Here is a 25874-nt window from a genome sequence, read left to right as displayed (position 1 = left end):
AAAAAGCTACATTTTCCCGTTTTGGACGGTTATTAAACATACGCTTTTATTTTGGGTTGCGTTTGCACCCATAACGCGCAAAAGATATGTCTGAATTACTGTCGGGCTGCAAATAATTTGAAAGTTTCACAAACATGTGGTTCTTGTCAGAGGGGCTGGTGCTTGGCTAGGACTTTCAGGGTCAATTGTTCAAGCTACTTTAAAGGGGCACACACATTGTATTTGGCAATGTTTGAATGAGAAACTTGTGAAAAATACCAAAAAAAGATCGGAGTAATTAAAAAATTAAGCAAACCGGACTTTGTTTTGGAGCACAGTCACTCAGCTTAAGCAGTTGTTCCCTTGCAAAGTGGACAAGCCATGTTATATCTTATTGGATAGTTGAAACAGTCGGAAAGATTTTTTTTTTTTTTACCTTTGCCCTCCCCCTGTAGTTCTTGACGGATGTGCTTCAAGCCCATGTGCCAATGGCGGAATGTGCTACAGGAGTCTTACGAACTGTGAAGGTTTTTTGTGTGTGTGTGAAGGATGCTGGACTGGGCCAACATGTCAAAATTGTAAGTTAAAAAAAAATAAGTGCGAGTGCACAATAAGCTCTGGCCGTTTTGCAAGAAATCTTGCATGAAAGTTTTGTATGAAATACATCAAAACTATCCCTGCCGGGGCTTGAAAATGCGATGCTGAAAATACGACGCCGCTGGCACATATGGAACACAATATTTCTGGTCAATTTTTGGGACCGACAGACCAACCGACCACCAAGTGACATGTAGAAGCTCCTGCAAGAGCTTAAATCAGTGGCAAACAAGGAAAATAAAAGTCCATGTGTTACCATGAGTATACTCCTGAGCCCATGGATGAGCAAGAGTATGACCTGTGGGTATGGGAGAGTATACGCTCGGTCAGAGCAGGAGTATATACCTTCATCATGCTGCCACCATTTCAGTCATGTTCCCTGTTTCCAATTACAGTACTGAATGATAATATTTTTTGTGCAAAAAGGAACCAGACTATTTTCCTTCCTGCCTCGCTTTGGTTACGTTGATTTGAATGGGGAAAAAATCAAGATGACTGCAACATGATAATGGTCTATACTCCTGCACCTTGTGAAATCACATGGTTTCAAGATGGCGAAAGGGTAAACACTGCTAAATTTCCCCAAATTTATGTCTTTTCTTATAAATTCTTGTTTAATATGATAAGTAACGAACATCTAAAACAGTATTCAGGTAAATATTTCCACATTAAAACTTCGTTTTTGTTTTTTTCGAAGAATTACCTTTTGCTATTATGGCAGGCATTTTGTGCATACTTTATACTTAACATTATGCGTTGGGTGTGTGACCTGAGTGCAATTCGCACACAATATATTTTGCTACTCTTGAGTACTCAAGAGTGTCAACAGAGACCCACATGAATGCAGACGAAACTCTGTTTCTGTGTGTATGTGGCATTAGCAGCGACAACCTTGTGGGGAAATTTTTTTAAGGGAAATTGGGACCAAGATGTGGGGACTTTCCACAACAATTCCCGTTCATGGGCTCCGTGCGTGAACAAGAAAGGGTGTTTTTTTCTTTTTCCAGAGCCGAGTGGATTGTACACACCATGGGATATAACGTGAAGTATGCATGACTAATTTCATTCTGAATGTGCAGAAAGCCATAGTGTCATGCGTGAGTATCTGGGGTCGTTGGCAATGCGTCCGAATGTCTCTCCCAGTGTTCTCCTATATCTCTTACGGTGGAGGGGGACGTGTGCACCGCGCCCGTACATGTTGATGATGTCTGATATTAATTCTTGGGGATGATTTGCTGTTTGTGTTCTTCGTAGATTCTAGTCCTTGCTTGAGTCTTCCATGTCAGAACAATGGAGCCTGCACTACGGACAGCGCATGTAGCGGCTACACCTGCACGTGCGATTCTTGTTACACCGGAGATCTGTGTCAAATCCGTAAGTCGTTTTCCAGTATTTTCTTAGTGACATTAAGGCCAGTGATTTGAAGAGAGAGTCCGGCCACATTTGAATGAGTTGACTACGGCTCACAACAACACACGAGAAGTGAATTCTGCCTCTTGCATAGCCGCATGTGTATATAGCAAGCTTTAGCCAGATAGTCCAGAAATAGTTTAGGCGACGACCATAAGTCCAGTAGTGGTTGATTTGTGATGTTAATTACACCTGCGCATTAATTAACTGCAACATGCACAACTTTTTGGAACCTCATCACGAAACTTATCAGTCCTGGTTCCCCGTTGTGCCTCACGATACTTAATGATGCACACGGCTATTTGTAACCTGCAAAGGAACCTTGTCCTGGGGTCTGGTTCCAGATAATCGACTAGAGTAGTCCAACTATCCTTCGTTCGAACAAAGATGGTCGAAATGCTGTAGAGGAGACTTCGGGCCCGAACTCGCTGCCACATGTTCTCATGTATTGTGTTATAAATGCTGGACACACAATGGCTCCCTTGTGCGCCATGTTGTGTCCAAGTTTTGTGTTGAGTTTATGGCTTGCAAGGTGCAATGGTAAGTTGTGGCAGATCTGCGGTGGTTTATGAAATCTTGGCCCTGGCTTTGGCGTACACTTCAGCTAACTCAATTATGTTAGGCCCCTGGCTTTACAGACTCTATAAAAAATAATATTGGGCTCACTTTCTGCTGAAGGTACACCGAATCATGTCACACAAGGCCAGTGGTTGGTTGTGCAGGGTGATCCCAGAAAAGTTGTGCAAGCAGATATCGTTAAATTTCTCAAAAAGTACCTAACATGAGTATTTCTCTGGAGCATGTTAATTATACTCTTGTGTATAATCAATGAAAATGTCCTGGAAACCCATTCATGCAAACCAGAGCTGTAACAGATTATAAAAGGATAGATGTTTTTTCAACCATTTCAATGGGAATTACACATTGCATTGGTAACCGCTCAACCGGCACTCTGCAATGGGTCTTTTCATTAACTGTGTAAATCGCATTGGAACGGGTGAAACACACATTGCCATTTATGATCCGTTGTATCTCTGCTTTTGCCTGAATGGATTTCTATCAAATTTTTACTGTGATTATACACAAGTGTACAAACATTATACTCCATCAACATGAAATGCTGATGTTGGATACTTTTTGAGAAATTTTAGGATGTCTGCTTGTACAACGTTTTTGGGGTCACCCTGTATTTTTGTTGGGTTTGAATGTGGCAGAATTCACATGAATGTTGGGCCGAAGACAAAATCGAACCTGCATGGCAAAGCCAGGGTTTCGTAAATCCCTTCATTTTCACTTCCTACGAAATATTGACAGAGCCTCTTTATTTCTTTACATTTAACTGTCGGCAGATAATTGAAATAATCAATTTTGTTATGTGATTTTCAGGCAATGATCCGTGTCAGAATAACCCTTGTATGAATGGCGGAACATGCTTCCAGAACCATAACTCATGCAACTCCTACCTTTGTCAATGTCCTGACTGCTATACTGGAGACCACTGTGAAAATCGTGAGTATAGAGAATCTAGTAATACCATGGCCGGCTGTTGTGGCTGCTTGGCCCAAAAATGCCATTAACCAGTTTGCGCCGGAACCCGTGTATACACGCAGAGGTTTTGCGGTATTCAGAACGGATGACAGATAAACACGCAGGGAGCGATCGAGGCCTGAAATATGTGTCAGCGACTTGCTTGCAGCAATCCAGGCCGGAAACATGAGTGTGCTGCCCAAGGGTGATGGCTTTAACCCGCCTGGCTTAAGGTCGAGTGAAAAGTGATCCTGCGCCTTGTTCCGTTCTTGTCAAATTGATCCCGGCGTGAACTGGTTAACCCTTGTCACTACCTCATACATATTCATAAGCAAGCGTTGCATTCCAACTGGTCAGTGTACATCATCTGTTAGTCAATATTAAAACTTTTAATAGAGTATCAAGCCAAACATAGGCCGGCTGTTCTGGTGCTTGTTGGTCCAAAGATATTGTTTTTATCACTACCTCATACTTATTCATGAGCAAGAGCCACAGTCTAACTGGTCAATTTAACGTCACCTGATGGTCGATATCGAGACCACTGTGAAACTTTTAAGTAGAGAATCATACCACTTACAGGCTAGCTTTTCTGGCAGGTTGTTGGTCCAAACATATTGTTATTCCTAATGTCTACCTTATACATATTCATGAGCAAGTGTCGAATTCTAACTGGTCAATTTAATATCACCTGATGGTCGATATCAAGACCACCGTGAAACTTGTGAATGGAGAATCAAGCAACACATAGACCGGCTGTTCTAGCTGCTTGTTGGTCCCAAAGTATTGTCATCCCTAATTACTACCTCATACATATTCATGAGCAAGAGCCAAATCTAACTGGTCCATTTAGACATCACCTGCCTACCAGTGTTTTGTTATACACACATACAAGGGTCAAACAGGGTACATGTACATTGCATTCCCGCTCCCCCTTCCTAGGTTCTTGAAAATTCTGTGCTATTTTTGCTGACTCGTACTCTCTGCACTGGACCGTTTTTTTTTATTTCGAAAACTGATCCTGACACTTTTAATCAGCAAATTTTAGCCAATAATAGTAACAAATTGACTTGGAATAAATAGCAGAGAGGAGTGTTTTCTACATTGTTCGCATTGGACTTAAAAATGGTAAGAATAACCGTCGTCTTGGTGAGTTCTACCCACAAAAAAAATCCCTTGTGGACATGGCTTTAAAATGAAATGCGATGGTTAACAATGCTGTTATATGGTCTCTCCACAGTGCGTGATCCGTGCGCTAACAAGCAGTGTAGTAATGGAGGTCAGTGCATCACTCTATCCTGCCAGCACTCTGTATGTGACTGCGTCGGTTGCTGGAGTGGACTATTCTGCACCCAGTGTAAGTAATTGCAGGCCTCACAGTCACATTTTTTAACCTACAAAATCTATATTTCATCAACCTCATTCCCAGTGCTTACTTTATTTCCAACCTCGTTTCCAATAGTAAGCCCTGGATAGGAAACTTTCTTCCTGTATCCTGATTCGATACCGCAATTGGCTAGTAATGGATTTATATTGCGTACTTGGTGTTGTTATGTCCAACGTGCAGTACATGTTTTCATGATCATTATAGTAATAACGTCCACGCCTTCTCAAAAATACACCTTTTCTTTTCCAATTTACTCATATAAAAATGAAATGTGATACTGCATATTGGTGGTTCAAAAATAAATTTGAAATAATTTAAAATTTGTGATTAACCATGCCCTAATGTTTTAAGCCATATTTAAAACAAAAAAAATTGAAAGTGAGGCTAGAATGAATAAATAGTCTGGCACCATCCCATTCAACAGTTCACAATTTATAAAATGCATTCAGGGAACACGACCAAAATGGCTTCCTCGTGAATAAGGTCCATATATTTTTTCAAAGTAACTTAAAAATTGAACTCAAAGAAATTATAAATGCCTGTATTTTGGCAATTGGAAAACCTTTTTTTTTGAAACCTTTTGGAAAACCTACATTTTGTTAGGCCTGTGATTCCTACTTTAAAGATCTTATTTTACTTCTAAACTTTACTTTTCCTAAAATGCACCTACACTCACATTTTGTAAAGCAACAAAAAGAGTTGAAATGAAAAAAAAGCAGTTCTTTAAAAATGTACCCAGCTTGTCCAAAAATTGACTGACAATAATGCCCTTTTGAGACGTGTTTCTAAATACCTTGAGTATCTTAAAATCTAAAAATGTATAATAAGGATTTTCCCCACTAAAACTCCAAAAACAAACCCCCAAAAAACCTAAACAGGATAAAAAGCAACCAACATTTGGGTTGCTCTTAAATCTCTCCATATTTTGTTCTCTCTTTCTTTATAGCGGTGAATCCCTGCATTTCTGATCCGTGTCAAAATGCTGGTCTATGTCAGCCGGTAACCGGCACCTGTGACAGCTACACGTGTCAATGCAGTGGCTGCTGGACCGGTGATCTCTGCACCGTCCGTAAGTTATCACACTACGACTTCTGATATTAATGTTAGGGCCCATCTCAATTCATCCAGGAGGAGGTCCAGACTAGTTTCGGACATTGTATCGGGTACAAGTTGCAGCCATGCAGGTTCTGAACAACTTCCCCACAATCTTCCTGCTGATCATGTCCGGAATAAAAGCAGAGCTTTCTTCCGGACAAAGTGAATGATTTTACCTGTAACTTGTCTGGCACTAGTCCTGGATATGAATCGAGACCTTATGTCTGTTTTAGCTTCCGTGGGAGGGACACATTGCATGCGGTGATGGTTTGCGTGCGTATGGTGCGGAGGATGTACGGCTGATGTGCACAAACCCATGGCATCTTGCGTGAGCTTTAGGTGTCGTCAGAAAAACGTTTGAATGTCTCTCCCAGTGGTCTCCCCCAACTCTCCTTTTGTAACCGTTGAAGGGGTACTTTTACACAGAGTCCATAGAGGCCAAAAGCAACTGTCACTGAAATGCCTGTAGTGGCTTCAAAGAGTTAGCATTTTTAAAGTTCACAGATTTATAAATAGTGGTGTGGATTTACAGGTAGTACAGGGACCAGGTGCCCTATTGAGGGAAAACATGGATACCCGGTTTTGAGAATCCCAACCCCAAAATTCAAATCCTGGAAGTTGTCTGAAGGGCCTCACAGTTTTACAGTGTAAACTGCAACTTTCATGAGTGTCGTCTGTTGCCCGTTAAAAATGCACATAAACATGAAATCTGTTTTTTGTCTTTCATGTAGCCTGGTTTTCATTTAAAAAAATTCCCCACAATTGGCAATCAAAACCGTTCTTTTTCATTGTCTGAGAAGTTACTAAGTAATTTGTAAAGTTGGTTACGGGTATCTGATCCCATAATCTGGTAAAGATTCCTGACATCAGCGGTCGCGTACTCCAGTGCCTGGTTCCCATGCACAGCCCTATACACAAATAGGATATATCTACAAATGTTTCTGAAACGATAAGGTGCGTGCTTTTGTTATGCATGAGTAGACCCCAAAGTAGACCCCAAACATTTATTTGTACTGAATTGAAGTAACGCTTCAAATATGGTGTCTGTATGCAAAACATCTATTTGAATCAGTGAAAGTGTTCAATATGTAAAGTGTATTTACTTTTGTTGTTGTTGTTGTTGTTCCTGTCAATGTTTAGCAATTGATCCATGTCTGAGCAACCCTTGCGGTAACAGCGGCACATGCCACACCATTCCCAGCATGGATAACTGCTCCACGTTCATCTGTGTTTGTGATTCCTGTTTGACCGGCACTCGCTGCGACCAGGGTGAGTAGAATGCGTTTTAGACCGGCACAAAGGGTGAAGGTCAATCAAAAATCAAAGATGGCTAGCCTGGTGTCAACCTTGTACACAGAGCACCATGGTCCGTGTTCGACTCATGTGGTGGGCTCGAACCCTGAAGGGGAACATGGTGCTTGTGTTCTTGGGCTAGACACTTTATTACAATTGCCTCTCTCCACCCAGGAGTATAAATGTGTACCTGTGAAGGTAGAGACCACATTGCGCTGATCTCGAGCTGCAGAAATGATATGGTCTCATGGCCTGACAAACAGTGGTAATAATTGTGAAAAGCTTTGAGTCCTTTGGAATAAAGTACTATAAAAGCACCATGTTATTTATCATGTTTAAACACTGAGGGATGTTTAAAAACTGAGGAGTGTTTAAATGGTGGTCTAAAACCACTGACGTGATGGGCTCTTGACCAATAGGAAAAGGTAAATTTCCCAGTTATTTATGAATGCTGATTTCATCTGTCTGTTTCTAGTTGTCAATCCCTGTGCTAGCAACCCTTGTCAGAACGGCGGTATATGTGAGTCTGGCAACGTGCCGGGCAACTTTTGCCCCGTACATACGTGCACCTGCACCTCGTGCTGGACTGGGCCTCGCTGCGAAACACGTAAGTTCCTTTGTGTCAAATAAACCTCTCACGATATGGGCAGCAACGCATGCACCTCTTCAGTGCAACCGTGCACATCACATACACACACTGCATATCGAACATTGGTCTATTAACTCTACTGAAAAACCTTCCAGTAACACAAATTCCAAATCCATTCAAATGCATTCATACATTCTGTAATGTAATACGAATTGCTAAATGAAAAAAGATATTGGTTTAAGATTTGCCAAACTTTTGTCTGAAATCAGACCTTTTGAATCTTAGAGAAAGACATTATCAGTATAAAAAGAAATGCATCTTTCAGATCTTTATTTAAAATATTTCAGATTTTTATTTTTCAATTTTACAATTTCATCCTTTGTATTTGCATTTGCAGTGAAAGGCTACGTAATGTTTTGGTTGTCGATTTGTAATCTTGAATAACATACTTTTGCGCCCTACAGCTATCAACCCATGTGATAATCAACCGTGTCATAACGGGGGTGAGTGCAAACAGATTGTCAGCAGCGTACCCGGACAATGCAACTCATTCAGCTGTACCTGTGCAACGTGCTTCACCGGACCAAACTGCCTGTCGTGTAAGTATAGTACTTTCTACCGCATGGTTGGCAAAACGCATGTTTTGACAACCACGGATTGCCAACCATGGGTTGCCAAGCCATGGAAGGTGCAGCACTGCAAAAATAAAGACTAGTTATCAAAAATCAGTATTGTTTTTGTTGCTATGTATTTGTTTAGATATGAAACATAGTTTTTGGGGTTTGGTTTCCACGTTTTTTTAACTCGTACTGTATGTAGCATCTACATGAACAGCGCATGTGCATTAGTCTGGTGCCGCTTGTTGTACTTTCATAATACCTGTGTCTAGGCAATAAGCCAAGTCTCCATGCCAATGGCAACAGCGGATTTTTTCTTTCCATCATCTAACCTCTGCAGCTTATCCTACAAACGTTATAGAAAGAAATTTTCAAATAAATCACAAAAAGAAAACTGACTACGTGCATTGTGTAATTAATGAAAAATTCAACAAAAACTGAAGACAGGTTTGAACCTGCAACCTCCGGATTGCTGTTCCAGTGTTATAACTACTAAGCTGTCCAGCCTAATGTTGGCGGTTCCTTATTTAGTCAATGTCTTTGTTCAAGAGGCGCTAGTCAAAAGCCATAAACTTGTGAAGCCATGTAGACAGGGATCACGCCTAACGGTGTGATGTTAGCAACATCAACTATGTCTCAAACCTGGCATTGAGGGAGTGACCGACTCTGGAGTCATCATGTGTGTGTGTGTTCATATTTAAGTATAACGCACTGGAGTGTGTTCTGGTTTATTCTTCCATGTCTGCAGTTACCATAGTTACATGTTGTAAGGCACAATCAAGAAATGGGCTGGTGGAGACACTGATCCACATGATCCATGATCGATTATGATCATGTCCAATTCAGATCGTTCTGTAAAATACAAAACATACCAGGATACTTCATAAACATTATAAGGACAACTAACATCCAAAATCATCACAAGTGTCTAACGTGTACATGTACATGTAAAAGGCATGTACATGTAGTTACAAAGCTCTCCATGCAATGCAGGGCACATCGTAATATCAAGACGCCTATTTCGGGCACTTCGCGTGGTGTGTCCGATTTTGCCTAGCCCAAACACTTGAAATATAACATGTATGGATTCAAAACGGTATTTAATTAAGGAAATGGGTTGCTCACCATCCATAACCAGCTCCCGCGCATTCAGTTTCCCGCGGCAACTGCACTGGCTTGCTTGGTGGCGCCCTTTGTCTTATTAAAGTCGCAACACCTGGGAAATTACAAAAACGGGGATCACTCAGAGAGGATACAGCATATTTATTACAGATAAAGCTTGAAGGAATAGAAGTTTGTGTGTTTTGGTGCCAGCTTTACTAAGCTCGCTTTGTCTTGATTTTATTGCAGATGTAAACCCATGTGCAACCAATCCCTGTGTGAATGGCGGTACTTGTGCCCAAGTGTCGGGAAACTGCGAACTATCCGTGTGTCTGTGTCCAATCTGCTTCAGGGGGAACAGTTGTGAAATTGGTAAGTATGAGTCAAGTCTGTCCTAAGCCAATAAGACACATCTCCAGTTTCTTCACTCTACTGAGAACAGTTCTCTTTCCCATGAATGGGATGCAAGCCTATCATAGGTTACTCACCAGTGAATCCCATTTAAACTTCTCGGTGGAGAGAGAAAGACAAGTGTGAGTAAAGTGGCTTGCCCAAGGACACAGCAGGTGGTCAGCGGCAGGATTCGACTAGCTTGTCAACTTCCATGTAGGTAGTTGGGGTGATGTTGGCGCGTGCACACTACCCTGTGCGCTTGTTCCACGATTGATCTGTAATACGCAAGCGTGGTAGTCTACTGCACTATTTGCTAATACACAAAGCGCAGTAGACTATTACATAGGTATAGCCTGTGTGCATGCAGTTGTGCCCCACACGTGTGACTCGGTCTGTACGCGCTGGTACCTAGCAAACTATCAGCTTGTATATATTAATGTGAATTGTAAAGTTAGAACTGGCTCTCGACGGCGAATAAGTATGAGGTATGGTCATTGTTTACAGCGGATGGAGAGTTTCCAAATAGCTTAAGAGATTCAAACGTTGGTTTAAATATTGGTCATGACACAGGTTTTCAAAAAGCAATGTTTTCAATTTCTCTTTTTTTTCTCAGCCAATGATCCATGCGACGCACAGCCCTGCCTTAATGGGGGCACGTGCTACATCAGTAGCACGTCCTGTACATCGCGTACCTGCGTGTGCAACGAGTGCTTCACTGGATCAGACTGCTCACAACGTGAGTCCGACAGATTGTCAGTCAACATTCATGTACATCTAAGCCGACAGGCTTATACCCCCTCAGCAGTTACAAAGTTGGGAGAGTTGGGGGAGACCACTGGTAGTGGGGCAAATAGGGGAAATATTTGCAGGAATTGTGCCTTTGATGATACAAGTATGCTATGTGGCACACAGAGTATGTCTTAAGAAAGATATTTGGCTATTGGGCCGTTTTGGATCTTTTGTTTTTAGGATCTTTTGTTTTTTTGTGCATTTTTTTTTTCATTTGAAGCCACCAAATTGCTCAAAATCATTTTTCAAAGCAACTTCTTATTTTTGAGGTAATCTTCTGTGGATTATGGATAGTACAAATCTCTGTACAGTTGTTTTCTGTGTGGTTAAGCTCAGGACAACATAGGTAGATTCGGTCACGCTTCACTGCTCTCCCAGTGTTGTTTTTTGTGCAGTGACTCTCTGCAGTGATACAGTTACACTTCATATCCCTTCACCTGAAACTGACCTGCAGGGTTTTAAAAGGGCTTTACATATTGCTCTGAATATTGATTACTTACTAGGAGGGTTACGTCCTTAATAGGGTGAATCATCAATCAAGAAGTGTGCCATTTGTGGGTGAGAATGTCCCACGAATGATTAATGAATAAATAAAGCAGCCGTAATAATTGATTTGATGTCATTATCTTACAGTTATAAATCCGTGCAGTCCTAACCCATGTCAAAATGATGGTGTGTGCTTGGCCGCTGGTCCTGGTTGCCTGGATTATACCTGCCAGTGTTCAGACTGCTACGAAGGCCCTGATTGCTCCATACGTAAGCCACAAAATTCCCAATTTTTTATGTTTCCTATCTTAGCCTGTGCTTCCATGGATGTCTCTTGCCTGTGGCTTAACATTTTATTGACTTGTGAATAAGTAGAACCTCTGAAATGTGTGAGATATAAAAATAGCCAGGGGAATATTAAGGCTTCATTCTTTATTAATAATAAATGATTTTACTGTTGTCTTATATATACTGTAAAAAAATTGTCCTAAGTTTCGCACTGTTACAGTGGAACGCCACTATAACGAACATCGTGGGATCCACAGAAACTGTCCGTAATAACGATCGTTTGGTAAAGCGATTTTGAACCACCGGTACCCTCTTTTGACCAATAGTGAAGTCACTGAACTGGCATTTCTCACATCCCGCTGCCGTACAAGGAGTTGTCACAAAACTTTAGCAACGGGTGGTTTTCACATTTATTCTTTGGGGAAATAATAGCCATCTAATGTTCTTGAACATTCAAACACGATGTAACCATGGATGGGAAATTAAAAGTGGCCCAAACAGTGTTTAATACATGTGCAGTCAGTAGGGTTTTTTGTTAATCTGTTGACGTTTTTCAACAAAGATGTTCAGTACGTTTTGTACATTAAAACGAGGAGCCAAAGGTGTTTTTTTCCCTGATTTATGGAGGTGTGCGTCAGTTCAAGAATGCATCATTTTGGCAATGTTGATGAAAGTTATTGAAATTAGTCTATTTTCAACAACATAATGTTGCTAGTGAAAGTCTGTTTTTAGAAACTTGACATATTTTAACAAGACTAATGTTAAAAGGACAAATGGTTCACAATCAATACAAAATGTATTATTTTTGTTTTGTCTGTTTACAGCTAAGGATCCGTGCGCTGGTAACCCGTGCCTGAATGGTGGTCAGTGCTCACCAGCTCTCATTGGTTCCCAGACTGATTGTACGGCATTCACTTGTAGGTGCATAGACTGCTGGATAGGTGCAACCTGTGCCGAAAGTAAGTGTACAATGTAACTGTACCCACTTCAAAGTAAAATTCTGTTCGTGAAGGGCATAACCCAAAAGTGGGAAATGGATTAAAAATAGTGACTCTAGCTGGTTTAAATGATTCCCTTTGTTCATTGTTGTTATGGGGAACATTTGCTTTTGCTCTAATTTTCAGAAATAGATGGATTTGGGGGTTAGTATTTTTATCCAATTTATCTTCTAATTACAGGGACAGATAGCACTTTCAAGGACTTATCGAAAACTTGAATTCATAACACACATCTAACAACTGCGCAGTTGTTTTAACCTATCTAAAATATATTTTTCAAAAAAGAGCAATGACATGACATGACTTATTATGCAGCTTAAAGGGAGTTTGTTGGTTACCAACTAAAAAGGCAGTGGTCATCATCGTGTTCAAAGGCCGCTTGCAGTCACGCAATGAATGGTCCAGGCTTGAGGTCACAGTGCTGTGGCTATGGACATTGCCGAGGGATTGGAATGTTAATGGTCAAAATGTAAATCGCCCAAGAGTCCTGACTCCTTGGGTCCTAGCTCTATCGTCTAGCTGACTTGTACAAGTTCATAGTTGTATAGTCAATTGCAAACAAAATGCGGACTAACTAAATATGGTGAATCAGGGGCAGTATTTGAAAACGGCCAGTTTTTTTCCAACGTTGATCGGCCAACCAGCATTGGAAATTGATACAAAAATAGCATTTTTCTTGAAAATGACAGTACACCAGGTACCAAGATTTGACAGGATGCTTTAGACTGTCATTCACTAACAGTCCAGTGATTTATTTCGTATAATTTTGTAGTTCTGTTTTTTGATGATTGCAAATATTGCATACTCCCTTTAACTTTAAATCTCTGTATCTTTAACTCCGATTTCTTTACCTGCTTCTCTTGATGCTAATATATAGATTATAATTATCTAAAGTTATGTATTTTGTTTGTGTGTGTGTGTGTATTTTTACAGTATTTCAGCCGTGTGCTGCAAACCCTTGTCAGAATGGCGGGACCTGCCAGCTTGTTGCAGGTAGTTGCTTCTCATTCTCATGTCTTTGCAGTGGATGCAACCGAGGTAGCACCTGCACGCAAGGTGAGTTATGCTTTGAAAACTTGAATGAAGAAGTTGACTGGAGCAGGGTTTGAACCTGCGACCTCTGGAATACCATACCGGTGCTCTACCAACTGAGCTATCCAGCGCTATGTCGGCGGTTCCCCGTTTTTTTTGCATTTGAGTCCAGGACACTAGTCAGAAGCTGCTTAACTGTATTTATCATGCCCAACTAACGATCCTAGCTGCAATACGGGTTTATGGCTTCTGACTATCACTTTAGAACAAAGTAACAAATTGGGTTACTGCCAACACAGGGCTGGATAGCTCACTGGGTCGAACACCGGAATGGCTATCCGGAGGTTGCAGGTACAAGCTCCGCTCCAGTCAGTTTCTTCTTTCAACTTATGACATACCTGCCAACCTTTCCGATTTTGACGGAATCATTACGTAAATACGAGCTGTATTGCGAATGACGAATTCATCGCCCTTTATTACGAATTTCCTCAAAATCGTTAACATTGTTAATTAAATACCGTGATTTTATGAACGAAATGCTAAAATTAGGTTAGATATAAGCCGTGTCCTAATTGTCGGCTACAGTTTGAAATCATGGGAAGTGGCTGCAGCCGCTACCATAGGCATGTGTGTAATATCAAGCCGTAGCCGCTACCATAGGCATGTGTGTAATATCAAGCCGTAGCCGCTACCATAGGCATGTGTGTAATATCAAGCCGTAGCCATGTAATTTTGACATTGATGTTATGCCGGGCACCAGCCAGTGCATATCATAACTGTGTGCAAACGACTTGGAACCAGCATGTGTCATACAACTGAGACATCATGTACCCTAGGCCAGTGAAGACCGGGTTCTTGCACATGACCAATTAATAACCACAGACAAAACTTTGTTTTGCTGCCTCTTAGTGTGAAATCACTCATGAATAATCCCTAAGTTCCGATGAAAATGTGGCCGTGTGTGTCGCAGTATATTTCTTTGTAATGCAATCTAGTCGTTCCATCAGCAGTATAATCCACAGAATTCTGCTTGTTGACAATCATTTTTGTTGCAGTCCAAGATCTGTGTGCCTCCAACCCCTGTGAGAATGGCGGTATCTGTACCCAGGACAGCACGTGCAGCCAGTATTCCTGCCAGTGCTCAGGTTGTTACACTGGTCCAAACTGTGAGACAGGTGAGTGATTGGTTGAAGTCTTTCCCACGCCGAGATGGCCCATCAGGCCGGTGATTATCTCTGGTTTCCTTGCCATGTGAACATTATCTGCCAGAAGGCTTCCTTAGCACTCAGGAGAATAGGCAGTGTCTGCCATCATCTCAATAGCAGTAATAACAATAATAATAATACCGAAGTCTTATATAGCGCACGTATCTACCAACAATTAGGTACTCAAGGCGCTGGAAATTGAAGGTAAATGAAGTACATGAGAAATAAGAGAACCATTATGTAGCACCTTTATAATGGTTTACAAGGTGCTGCGGTGCATTAAGCAGCCACTGCCAGAAACACCGGGGCAAACCCCTTCTCAGTACTACTGAGGTGTTAGTTCATGCCTTCGTGACTTCTTTAACCCTCCTTCTATTTAAGAGAGGTCACAAATGGTCAAAATGCATGTTTCCATAGGAGGGTTAATTGACAGAATGCAGATATAACGTGGTTTGAGGGTGGACAGTCGATATTCGCTCCCCAAGGTATTTGCCTCGGGAACTAAATTGTCAACTTCCAAAGTGGTGACATAAACTGTTTAACTTTGGGCCAAAAAAAACCTGCAGAAGATGCTTCAATGTTAGGTTTGCCCCTTGGTAGCCTGTCTTTTGTCCGTTGTATGATGTCACAGGGCACATGGTGGATATTGACAAATATCCTTTCAACTTTGTTTGTGCTTAGTTCTTCGTGTAGCTGACTAACTGTTTTTCTCTTGATGTACAGAAGCGAGTGCTTGTGACAGCAGCCCATGTGAGAATGGTGGAACTTGCATGGTTGACCCGAATGATTGCAGCCGATTCACATGCCAGTGCCCGTTTTGCTATCAGGGTGACCCAACATGCAGCACAGGTAAGCAAACATATTGATTGTCTGTGTGATTTTTTTCTGCTTTCAATGGAAATGAAGTTTATTTCAAATGTTTTGAGAAATAGAAACTGGAAAAATGCTACAAATGCAGTGACGGAACCAGGATTTGTGTAGGGCGGGGTGGGGTGGGGTTGCCATCTGGGTTCTCTGGTAAGAGAGGAGTGCCATGATTGGATTGAAAAGAAAAACCCTTTCCCGTCCTCCAATCAAAATAATTCTTATATCGTTGGAAAAAGCATTTCATACAGTATATTCTGCTGTGCGATCTGGCTTGGTGCGATAAACAACGATTTTGCAGTTCGATTAAAGGACCAAACAACCCCCCCGCCCTCGGAAAACCACCAGAAAATATGTTTACCTCCATAGCAAATCAACGTTGTTTGTGCTTATTAGCATTTTTCAACTAAAAAAGGCCCTATTTCATGAAAATGTGATCATCTTGAACAGTATCGTTTATACTTTTAAATGCTTAGCGATCTGGTTAGATATCTATCATCAATCTTTTTGGAAGAAGTGTGTGTTTTCGTTGCAAATTTACCGTGTTAAGCACGGTGTCGTGAGGGCCATTTTGCAAATGTCCGCAAGCTTTTTATATGTTTAAAATTTGTTTTTTACTGCTTAGGTTTTGATCCATGTAGTGCAGGCGCATGTCAGAATGGTGCAGTGTGTGTTGCCAGTGCTACAAGTTGTTTCCAGTTTAGCTGTCAATGCACTGGCTGCCATACAGGACCATTGTGTGAAACATGTAAGTATGGTTGTGTAACAAGTTGTGTAACAAGTTGTGTAACAAGTTGTGTAACAAGTTGTGTAACAAGTTGTGTAACAAGTTGTGTAACAAGTTGTGTAACAAGTTGTGTAACAAGTTCTTTAACAATTCTGTAACAAGTTCTGTAACAAGTTCTGTAACAAGTTCTGTAACAAGTTCTGTAACAAGTTCTGTAACACAGGATATTTCTAGGGGTATTAGATAGACTGTATCATTCCTAGAGTCACTGTTACAGTTATATCAGAATGGATATGTATATATATATACACACACGGAGCTGGAGCGGATGGACAGAAGAAATTACTAAGAGACACTTGAAGAAATACAACCGCTGTACAATGATAATGTGGTCTACGTAGTTTATTGGAAACACAGACTAATATCAAAGAGAGTTGGTGAGTGCTGGTAGAAGTTGAAAACGGAAGACTTTGGGGGAAAGAGAGTGATTAAATACAATGCTGAAGCATGGGCTGGGTGTTAACTCATTACATGTGTCATTAAGTACTAGGATGGTAGTTTATAGTTTCAGGGTTACATGGTCATAAAAATGTAGGTGGTGTCTGTGGGAACTCTTTGGATGGACCTTAAAAGTAAATTTAAAGAATCATAAAGGTGTCAACATGGGAATAAGCTAGATATCTGGGCTTAGTTGAAAGGAATGTAAATAGAATTTATAACCAGGATTGGGTCATTAACAGAGTAACTAGATCAATGCTTACTGTTCCAACCTGAAGCAGGCTTTGGGGGGAATTTCATGGAGTTTGAGTGATAAAACATTCTCAAGAACTTGTTAATTTCTATCACAGAAAAACTGCTCTGCCCTAGCTGTTACTCCCTATAGACTAATTTGGCCAACAAAATGTGATGCTATTTTTGAGGTGAAACCACGTTCGCACTCCATTGTTACGCATGCACTTCAAGCACCTTTACCTGATATGCCTTTAAAGCAGTGCATGCACAAAGTGTACCCTTCAACACTGTTGATGTGGCCGAAGGTCAAAATAGAAATGTTTTGCGAACCAGGAATGATAAATAAACGATAAGCCCCTCAGACCCTTCAGAGGGAAGCTAAGTAATGATTCAGAGTGGTTAGGTGAAGAACCATTTCTATTTTGATCTCAGGCCTAAGACACGGGCCGTGTTGCTCAACCGCGTTGTAGCTGCGCAAATCAGCTCCTGCTGTGAGTAAGGACGATTAGCCCCCCCCCCCCCTTGTCCTGTGACATGCTTATGCTTGTATCCTCATGGGAAATTTGTATTGTTTACATCCTATGCACACATTCTGTCACTGAAGTAAACATGCTCATGCTGTGCTTTGATTTCTGGGAAATGTTGACCATGTTTAATACATGTTTTTGTGTTCCGACTCTTGACCCTTAGCTACCAGTATTTGCAACACTACCGACCCTTGTAACAATGGCGGCGTCTGTACCCTGATTAATAACGACTGCAATAACTACATGTGTGCATGTCCGTCATGCCGAACTGGCGATAACTGTGAGATTGGTAAGTTGTCAGACGTAAACTTTCTTATATTTGACTTTTTTCCAGACTCCTTAGGATAATAAAATAAGTTACCTGACTCAGAAGTTGCCAGAGTAATCAAAAGCATGTAGGATCATTTGCATTTATCCTATAAGTAGCCTACCGAATTATTATCAAATAGCTTACTTGGATTAAAGATCGTACTGGTACTAAATACCCCGTGAAATTATTCCGTCTGGCTGGCTGACTTTTAGAAGATTTCAAGAAATGGAGGTAATTCCCAACTATAAGTCAATGGACTGATTTTTGGAAATATAGACGAAATCATGTTTCATTATCAAAAGGTTGTACATGTTTTTTTTACTGTTATTTTTTTAAAAGTGTCATATCCAGTAAGCTAAAACAGGGTTAGTTTGGCACATTCTTCTTCGAAAAGCAATGAAAAGCAACTAATCATATATAATTTCATTCGGTAACCGACGGAATGGAAAACCTCATGAGATTATTCTTACCATATTGCACTCATTAACATTCATTATTTGTTTAATGCCCCATGTTTTTGTGTTTGGTTTTGCAGAGATTGACCCATGTGCAGACAACCCGTGTGCCAATGGTGGTATGTGTAGCCGGGCTGGGGGCAGCAACTGCAGCGATTACGTCTGCTCTTGTACGGGCTGCTGGGGTGGCAAAATGTGTACAGAATGTAAGTTGCTCAGCCAACATATTTTGAGTGAATGTGGAACACTTAAACAATGCTATTTTTCTAGGTACAACCACAAAATTGTGATTATCGGAGCAGTTTACTGACTTTATTTAAAGGTGGAGTATTCATTTGTCATTTGTGCATTATTTTCATTTGAAGCAACAAAAGTGCCCAAAATCTAAAGAAGGGTGCTTAAAGTAAAATAACATGAAACTCAAATGTCTGGACCATTGTTTTAGTGAAGTTCTGCATGTAGCAATTTCAAAATCTAGGATATGATAAGCTTTCTTGGACAAATCACTAAAAGGATAGTGTTCTTTCAGCAATACTTTCAGCTGTATAGCTCAGTTGGTTGAGCACTGGAACAGCATTCTGGAGGTTACAGGTTAGAACCCTGTTTCAGCAGTGGCGCACCAAGGTTTGGTTTGGGGAGGCTCAAAACTTTTTGTTTACAAATTTGTTAAAAGTTGATTTTGTTTTCAAAAAATTTTGCCAAAAGGTTTTGGCTTGAGCCCCCCGAGCTCCCCCCCCCCCAGCCCCAGGTGCGCCACTGCGTTCCAGTTATTTTCTTGGTTACATTATAATAAATCAGAATATATGTTGGTTAATTTGAATCACGCCTAATGCCATTTGGTTCCACTCAAATCTGAAACGCCAGTCTGAAACCGCAGTGTTCAACTTGTTCAGTGATTGGAACTGATCCATTTTATTGATGACACCTACAGCTACCGCCTTCTGTGATCAGGTGAATCCCTGTGCTCGTGGCCCTTGTCTTACCCCAGCCGGTAACTGTCGTAGCTTTGAATGTGTGTGTCCGTCTTGCTACACTGGTCTTTTGTGCGACATAGGTAAGTCAGTAATGTGTATGTTACAACCTGTAAGGAATCTAGTATGCCTTAAGTTGTAATGTCTATTGTTTCACCTCATGCATATTTATGAGCTAACTGCACTTCTATCTTTTAAAAGGACGCTTTCATTTTCACAAAGTCATTTTTGACCTAATCACACCAAAAAACTGTTACCAAAACAAAGGACAGTTCTACTGCATAACTGAATAACCAAATAATAAGTGTGGGTCTAAAGGCAGCTTTTAAAATATGAATTAAACAATTATTTTTAAGGACTGGACACGTGGCCGTTCTAGACCAATAAAATTACAGTATCCAAGCACACGATATAACATATTTTCAGGGTTCGTCCTTAATTTTTTTTTTCCATTAGTCATCCAGACTAGTAAACCAGATTCTGATCTAGTCCACAGGCCATTTCACTATTCTGCAATAGAAGTTCAAAATTTTTGCAATAATTTTGACTCGCCAGGCAAACTACTCAGGGAATGGTTTTGACTAGTCCGCTGCTGTTTTTACACGCATTTGGCGAGCGGACTACTACCGCTAAGGTCGAACCCTGATAAATATTGCTCAGTGTAATATTACAGAGCAGTATGATTTAAAATTGCATCTTTTGTCAAATTTTCACCAAAATTGTGTTTATTTGTATTTTTTTACCCCATTAGTTAAAGACGTTTGTGAGACCAACCCTTGCAACAGTCGCGGGGTCTGCGTTCACAACTGTCCCAACGAATTCTCCTACCGCTGTGACTGTAACGACTGCTGGACTGGTACAAACTGCACCACACGTAAGTAGCAAATCAACAAGTCATTGGAAAAAGACACCAAACCGTGCTTCATTTTTTTTCCCCTCATGAATTTACATTTAACCCGAGTCGACATGGAAATCACTCACAGAACACCATCTTAAAAGATATTTGTGTCGCCTAACAAAGTTTTGGGAGACACTTAACAGTCCTAAACTCTGTATGTCTGTATGACCGTAGACCCGTACTGACCAGGACTCATTGTGGGGTACTAGTACAAAGGGAACGGTACCCCACAAGTGAAATCTTTAGAAAAAGGGACTCATGGACAACAATGCTCCTACCCCTCAAGTCCTTCCCTTGAAGTCGTCCGTAGACCCGTATGTTAAAGTTTCGGTTCAGTTTTTGAAAAAAATGTATAACTTCTACATATCTTCATGGATTTTGATGAAACTTGGATGCAACGACCCTTGGGTGGGAAGACACAATTCTTCATTGGATTACTAAGGTTAACGGTCATTTAGGGTCATTAGAGGTCATTCTTCAAGTATGATTCCAATTATTTGATGGATTTCAATGTAACTTGGATGGAGCGATCCTTGGGTTGGGGTTCATCACAAGTTTTCCGAAATAGGAGGTCAAAGGTCATCCTGGGGTCTTTTGAGGTCATTGTTTGAAATGCACTAGATTTTGAATTTTTTTAAGAACACAAAACAAAGAGATTGACCGTGGAAAAAGGCGACACACAATCCGCGGATCACTTGTTAAAAAAGCTGGCATGTTAACAGTGGGTCGATCCATACATCAACGATAATGTTTATAGTAAATGCTTGACTCACCAATACTGATAACTTCATTGCGGGGATATTGTGGGGAAGTTGTTCAGAATCCTGCAACTTATACCCGATACAATGTCCGGAACTTGTCCAGTACTCGTCCCGGTTATTGAGACGGACCCTCATATTGATATTCTTAATCCTATTCTATGCAGGTGTCGATCAGTGCGACTCAAATCCTTGCCAGAACAACGGCGTCTGCCAGAATTGGTGCACATTCTACACCTGCGATTGTCCACCAGGCTTCTCAGGAGCCAGTTGCGAACAAGGTATTTGTCCAGACTGGTTTTGTCAGTGTCTAATGAAATTTGTTCCACCTGTTCCTCCCAACCACTTACAGAGGAATGAATGGGAAAAAAACATGGCGTTTTGTGTTCTAGTATACAAATATTGAGTGCTTTGAGTGGTGTGGTAAAACTAGCCTCCCGAGGTGATCCATGGATCCTGAGACAAAGCTGAGTGAAATACAATGTTCCATGGATCACCGAGGGAGGCTACTTTCAATATGAAATGTATTAAACTTGCACTGTTCCATTCAACTCCTTCATAATACCCCCATTATTCCTTTTTATCCGCACTATCATCCTGCCGACAAAATGGTGTGTCCATGGCCCAATAAGTCAAGATATGTAGCACCACCTAATATCAGATAGTGTGAAACATTGTTTGCTTTGAAAAGCGGTGAGTCGCCGAATGGAACGATCCAGTTAGCCCCTAAAAACACAGGCTCACTCTTCAAAAGCCATACTGCATATTCCAGCTGCGTGCGTCATACGCGCGTGCATGCATGTCAGGCGCAAATCACGGCTGTAATTGGTTAGAACACCAAGGGGCGGAGCTTACTTGATCGGTTCTATTAGTCGGGTGGGGTGACCAAAAATTCTTACCTGGTGACCCAAACAAACTCACGGCTACCTCCCGGCAGAGTGGTACGTCAGCACATTTGTTGTCAAACCTCCCTGCCTCCCCCCCCCCCCCCTCCCCCTAGACCAAAAACAAAATTAATTTGGTCTGGCGACGCCCTTATGTAGAGAAGTTCGTAAAATGACGTCAGTGGTCACAAAACACAACATGTTTTTACTATTAATCCTCCTATGCAAACATACATTCAGTGCGAAGTGGTCCTTTCAGTCAAAATGAATCAAGTGACGTCATGTTTTCAATAGTTAAGAATACCCAGCCCACATAAAGCAGGATTGACTGGCCGTGACCGTGCTTTGCTTTGACTGCGTAACTGATAAGCCAGCTGTGCCCACAACTTGCCTGCTGTGTCTGTTCATGGTCTGTGGACTGAGTTTGACTAGTCACAGTGCTTGCTTGACTAATGATCTGACTGCTGGTGACTAGCCTCTGTTAAAAGTACAACAGGAAAAGTGGATGGAAATTGTGACTGTCTGTGAATGTTTAAATAGCAGGAGGGTTAGGGTGTTATTATTCACTGTGATTTGATGTTTTTGTCCACCCATACAGATATTTGCAATCCTAATCGGTGTAACAACGGCGGCACCTGCACGCGTCTCGTCAACGGCTTCCGCTGTGAGTGTAATGAGTGCAATACCGGGCCTTTCTGTGATATCGGTAAGTTTTGTCACTCAGATACTCAGGTTGGCCTTATGCAAGGCTTACAATATCTGACTGCTTGAAGTAAGCAGTAGATACGTTTGTGGTACTAAAAGATATGGTTATATATTTAAAACAGCTTGGTCTTTTGGTATTTAGACATCTTAAGAGGGGGTCTTAAAATGGCCATTGTGAATGTCAACTTGTTTTTCATGAGGAATGCACACTCTTCCCTTTGTTAGTCAGCCGTGGAGACTGCCACCATAGCATGTACTTTAAATTAGATTTTTTGGTTAGAATTGAGATATTTTGGACTTCATTTGGGTTTACTAAGCTCAATAAGAGCAATTTAGACTGTTAACTTTTGTACTTAATTGTTTCCCCCAACTATAGTAATGACCCCAACTATAGTTGGGACAGTATACAAATATTGACTGCTTTATCTCGTGGTATAGTAAAACTAGCCTCCCGATGTGATCCATTAAGCATTCTATTTTCCCGAGGCGAATTTGAACCCACGTACCACGGCACACGAGTCGAACACCATAACGGCGTAACCATTGGACCACAGCACCCACTTTTTGTTGTGATATGTCACAAAACAATAGGAAGTATCATTGGAATGAAAATTGAGTTCATTAACTTCTGAAGTTGAGCTGTACTCCAGTCTGTATTTATTTGTTTCTTCACAGAGGTGGACGTGTGCGGCAGCATCCCTTGTAAGAATAACGGGGTATGTCGTAACATGTGCTCTCATTACGTGTGCGACTGTCAACCGGGCTGGGAAGGAGTGGATTGCGGAATTCGTAAGTTTGAAAATCTCCTCCGAATCTCCTCAAAACTTGCTTACCGCAGCAACGTTTTGCTTATAATAACAGACTCTGCTTACCAGCCAGCATATTTTGTGGTATAATCTGCTAATGAGTGGTACCCATTTGAATTTTGCTGAACAAGGACATTTGTGAAGTATTGTTTTTTTATAAGATGCAATGTTTTCTGTTTAACAGCTGTTTGAAATATGAAATTAGCTTGATCTTTTCCGTGCACCTATCTGTCTTTCTGCACAAGTATACTATACCCTTGAAGTATCACAGGGGGCACGTGTGGTCTAGCGGTAGAGCATAGGATTCATGATCGTGAGATTGTGGGTTCAAGCCCCATCGTGGACATACATGTTGTGCCCTTGAGTAAGGCGCTTTACCTCAATTACTCCTCTCAACCTAGGTGTTAAATGGGTACCGGCATTATTCAATGCTTGGAAGGTAACAGACTCGCTGTGGAGGAGGTGTGGCGATCCCCCCACAGCAGCATATGAGTCTTGCCCAATCGCTAATGAAAGAGAGATGGGCACTCCGTTCCTGTAAACACAGTTTCGTCCCCTCTATCACATTGAAAGTATTCTTCAGCAAACTTGTTCGTTTTAAAGCATTGTCTATTCGAGCAATAGCTTCTGTCTAGTGCCCCTTGAACAAAGACATTGACCAAATGGGGGACCGCCAATGTAGGGCTGGATAGCTCAGTTGGTAGGGCACCGGAATGGCAGTTGGGAGGTCACAGGTTCACAGACTTGTGAGGACTTGTGAGTATCCGTGACAAACTTGTGAGCAGTTGTGATGGACTCAAAGTACAATACTGCAAATCTAATTGGAAGTTATTCTGCCATTTTGTTGTAGGAATCAACCATTGCCTGAGTGCTCCTTGCAGAAACGGCGGTCAGTGCACCAGTAATTCCAATTCCTATGTTTGCAACTGTCGTCAAGGCTTCACTGGCCAAAACTGTGACGTTGGTATGTAATTAATTCAAAGTTTTTTTCTGACAAAAAACACAACGCATTTTGAAAACCGCTTTTGACATCAGGTTAGACAAGCTTTGTGTTTATAATTTTGCCGATTTCACAGTGAGAAAAGGGTATTTTTTTAGGGGCGGGCTGCAGCACAAGGATAGATTTTTCTGTTTGAAGGCTCTGTAGATTACCCAAGCACAAAACCTTTTGTTCTTGTATTCAACATTGTTTCCAAACCATAAATCTTTAAAAAATTGCATTTCTCTTCTCATTTCAGACATTAATGAGTGTGAGTTGATGCCGTGTATGAATGGAGGAACGTGTCAGCAACTGCCAACCACCGGGTACCTCTGTAGCTGCATGAAGGATTTCATGGGTCAAAACTGTGAAATATGTGAGTTACACTATTCAACAGGGTTATTTTTAAAAAAAATTTAACTTTAACTCTTTTTGGCTTGAAAATACCAACTGTTTGCAACTGGCATTAGGGCCTGTCTCAATTCATATTCGGGACGAGTTGTGGGTAGAATCATTCACTTTGTCCAGAAGCTCTGCATTTGTCCTGGACATGTTCAGGGGAAATTTTCATCAGCAACTGCTTGACTCACCAATACTGATAACATTGCGGGAAGATTGCTGGGAAAGTTGTTCAGTATCCTGCTACGTCTACCCGATACAATGTCCAGAATATGTCCAGAACTCATCCTGGGTATAAATTGAGACGGGCCCTTCTGAATGAAGCATTTCTATGTTCAGCGAGTTATTGTTCATTTCAGCCGTAGAGGTCGGATTCTGACGTGGATTACAGAAGTAAAATTTGATTCACAAGAAAGTTTCGTGATTGCTATTTTTTTTGCAGCCATCGGATGTGTCGTCAACTACACCCTTCCCAACAATGGCACCATTGCGATAAAGTCTCCCAACTTCCCAGACAATTACGGGGACGATCTGAGCTGTCGCTGGCTTGTAGAGGTCTCCCTCGGTCGCCGCATCCGCGTCATTTTTGCCAATTTCAGCACGGAGCTGCATTATGATTGGCTGGAGGCCGGCAACGGGCTTGTGGCCGGTAACGTAGACTCACGCGTCATTCGACACTCCGGCCTCGATCCGCCCAGCAACTTCGTCACGAAGAGCAATCAGCTGTGGATCACGTTCACGACTGACACTAGCAAGACAGCCCAAGGTTTCATGATCGAGATTAAGGACAATGATTTGGAAAGTAAGTTGGCATTCAGGGGGTATATATATGATGTGTTCTGTCAAAATGTAAACTACAGATTTTGCCCCTTACAATAACAGTTTAATTTTAAAAGATTTAGGTAATGCATTAGTTGAAACTGGTACACCTCTACAGATTTTAAAAAATCATCTTTAGAGGCCAAATTATGGTCTGACACTTTTACAGTATATTTTAAACATATATGAGCTCCGTGCATGACCACGAGAGGGCGCAATTTGCCTAGCAACGGTGCCTTCTTTTCATGTACATGCAT

General features: G+C 41.3%; 1 protein-coding gene across 1 annotated transcript in view; it reads left to right on the top strand.

Annotated features, from left to right (window-relative positions):
* Nucleotides 1-25874, top strand: part of LOC119736179 (fibrillin-1-like) — a 120543-nt gene that overhangs the window by 82929 nt on the left and 11740 nt on the right. The window contains exons 65-90 of the mRNA XM_038210204.1: nt 435-557; nt 1831-1950; nt 3373-3495; nt 4751-4867; nt 5844-5966; nt 7133-7261; nt 7761-7892; nt 8339-8473; nt 9842-9964; nt 10599-10721; nt 11408-11530; nt 12373-12507; nt 13480-13602; nt 14634-14753; nt 15507-15632; nt 16273-16395; nt 17797-17922; nt 18479-18604; nt 19330-19452; nt 20121-20243; nt 21193-21306; nt 22508-22615; nt 23290-23403; nt 24271-24384; nt 24659-24775; nt 25241-25600. Of these exons, the coding sequence (XP_038066132.1) occupies nt 435-557; nt 1831-1950; nt 3373-3495; nt 4751-4867; nt 5844-5966; nt 7133-7261; nt 7761-7892; nt 8339-8473; nt 9842-9964; nt 10599-10721; nt 11408-11530; nt 12373-12507; nt 13480-13602; nt 14634-14753; nt 15507-15632; nt 16273-16395; nt 17797-17922; nt 18479-18604; nt 19330-19452; nt 20121-20243; nt 21193-21306; nt 22508-22615; nt 23290-23403; nt 24271-24384; nt 24659-24775; nt 25241-25600 (3423 nt within the window). The remainder of the gene's footprint in view (nt 1-434; nt 558-1830; nt 1951-3372; nt 3496-4750; nt 4868-5843; nt 5967-7132; nt 7262-7760; nt 7893-8338; nt 8474-9841; nt 9965-10598; nt 10722-11407; nt 11531-12372; nt 12508-13479; nt 13603-14633; nt 14754-15506; nt 15633-16272; nt 16396-17796; nt 17923-18478; nt 18605-19329; nt 19453-20120; nt 20244-21192; nt 21307-22507; nt 22616-23289; nt 23404-24270; nt 24385-24658; nt 24776-25240; nt 25601-25874) is intronic.

Source organism: Patiria miniata, unplaced genomic scaffold (genome assembly GCF_015706575.1).
Source record: "Patiria miniata isolate m_02_andy unplaced genomic scaffold, ASM1570657v1 HiC_scaffold_29, whole genome shotgun sequence".
Taxonomy (NCBI): Eukaryota; Metazoa; Echinodermata; class Asteroidea; order Valvatida; family Asterinidae; genus Patiria; species Patiria miniata.
This window is presented reverse-complemented; position numbering and strand designations above follow the sequence as displayed.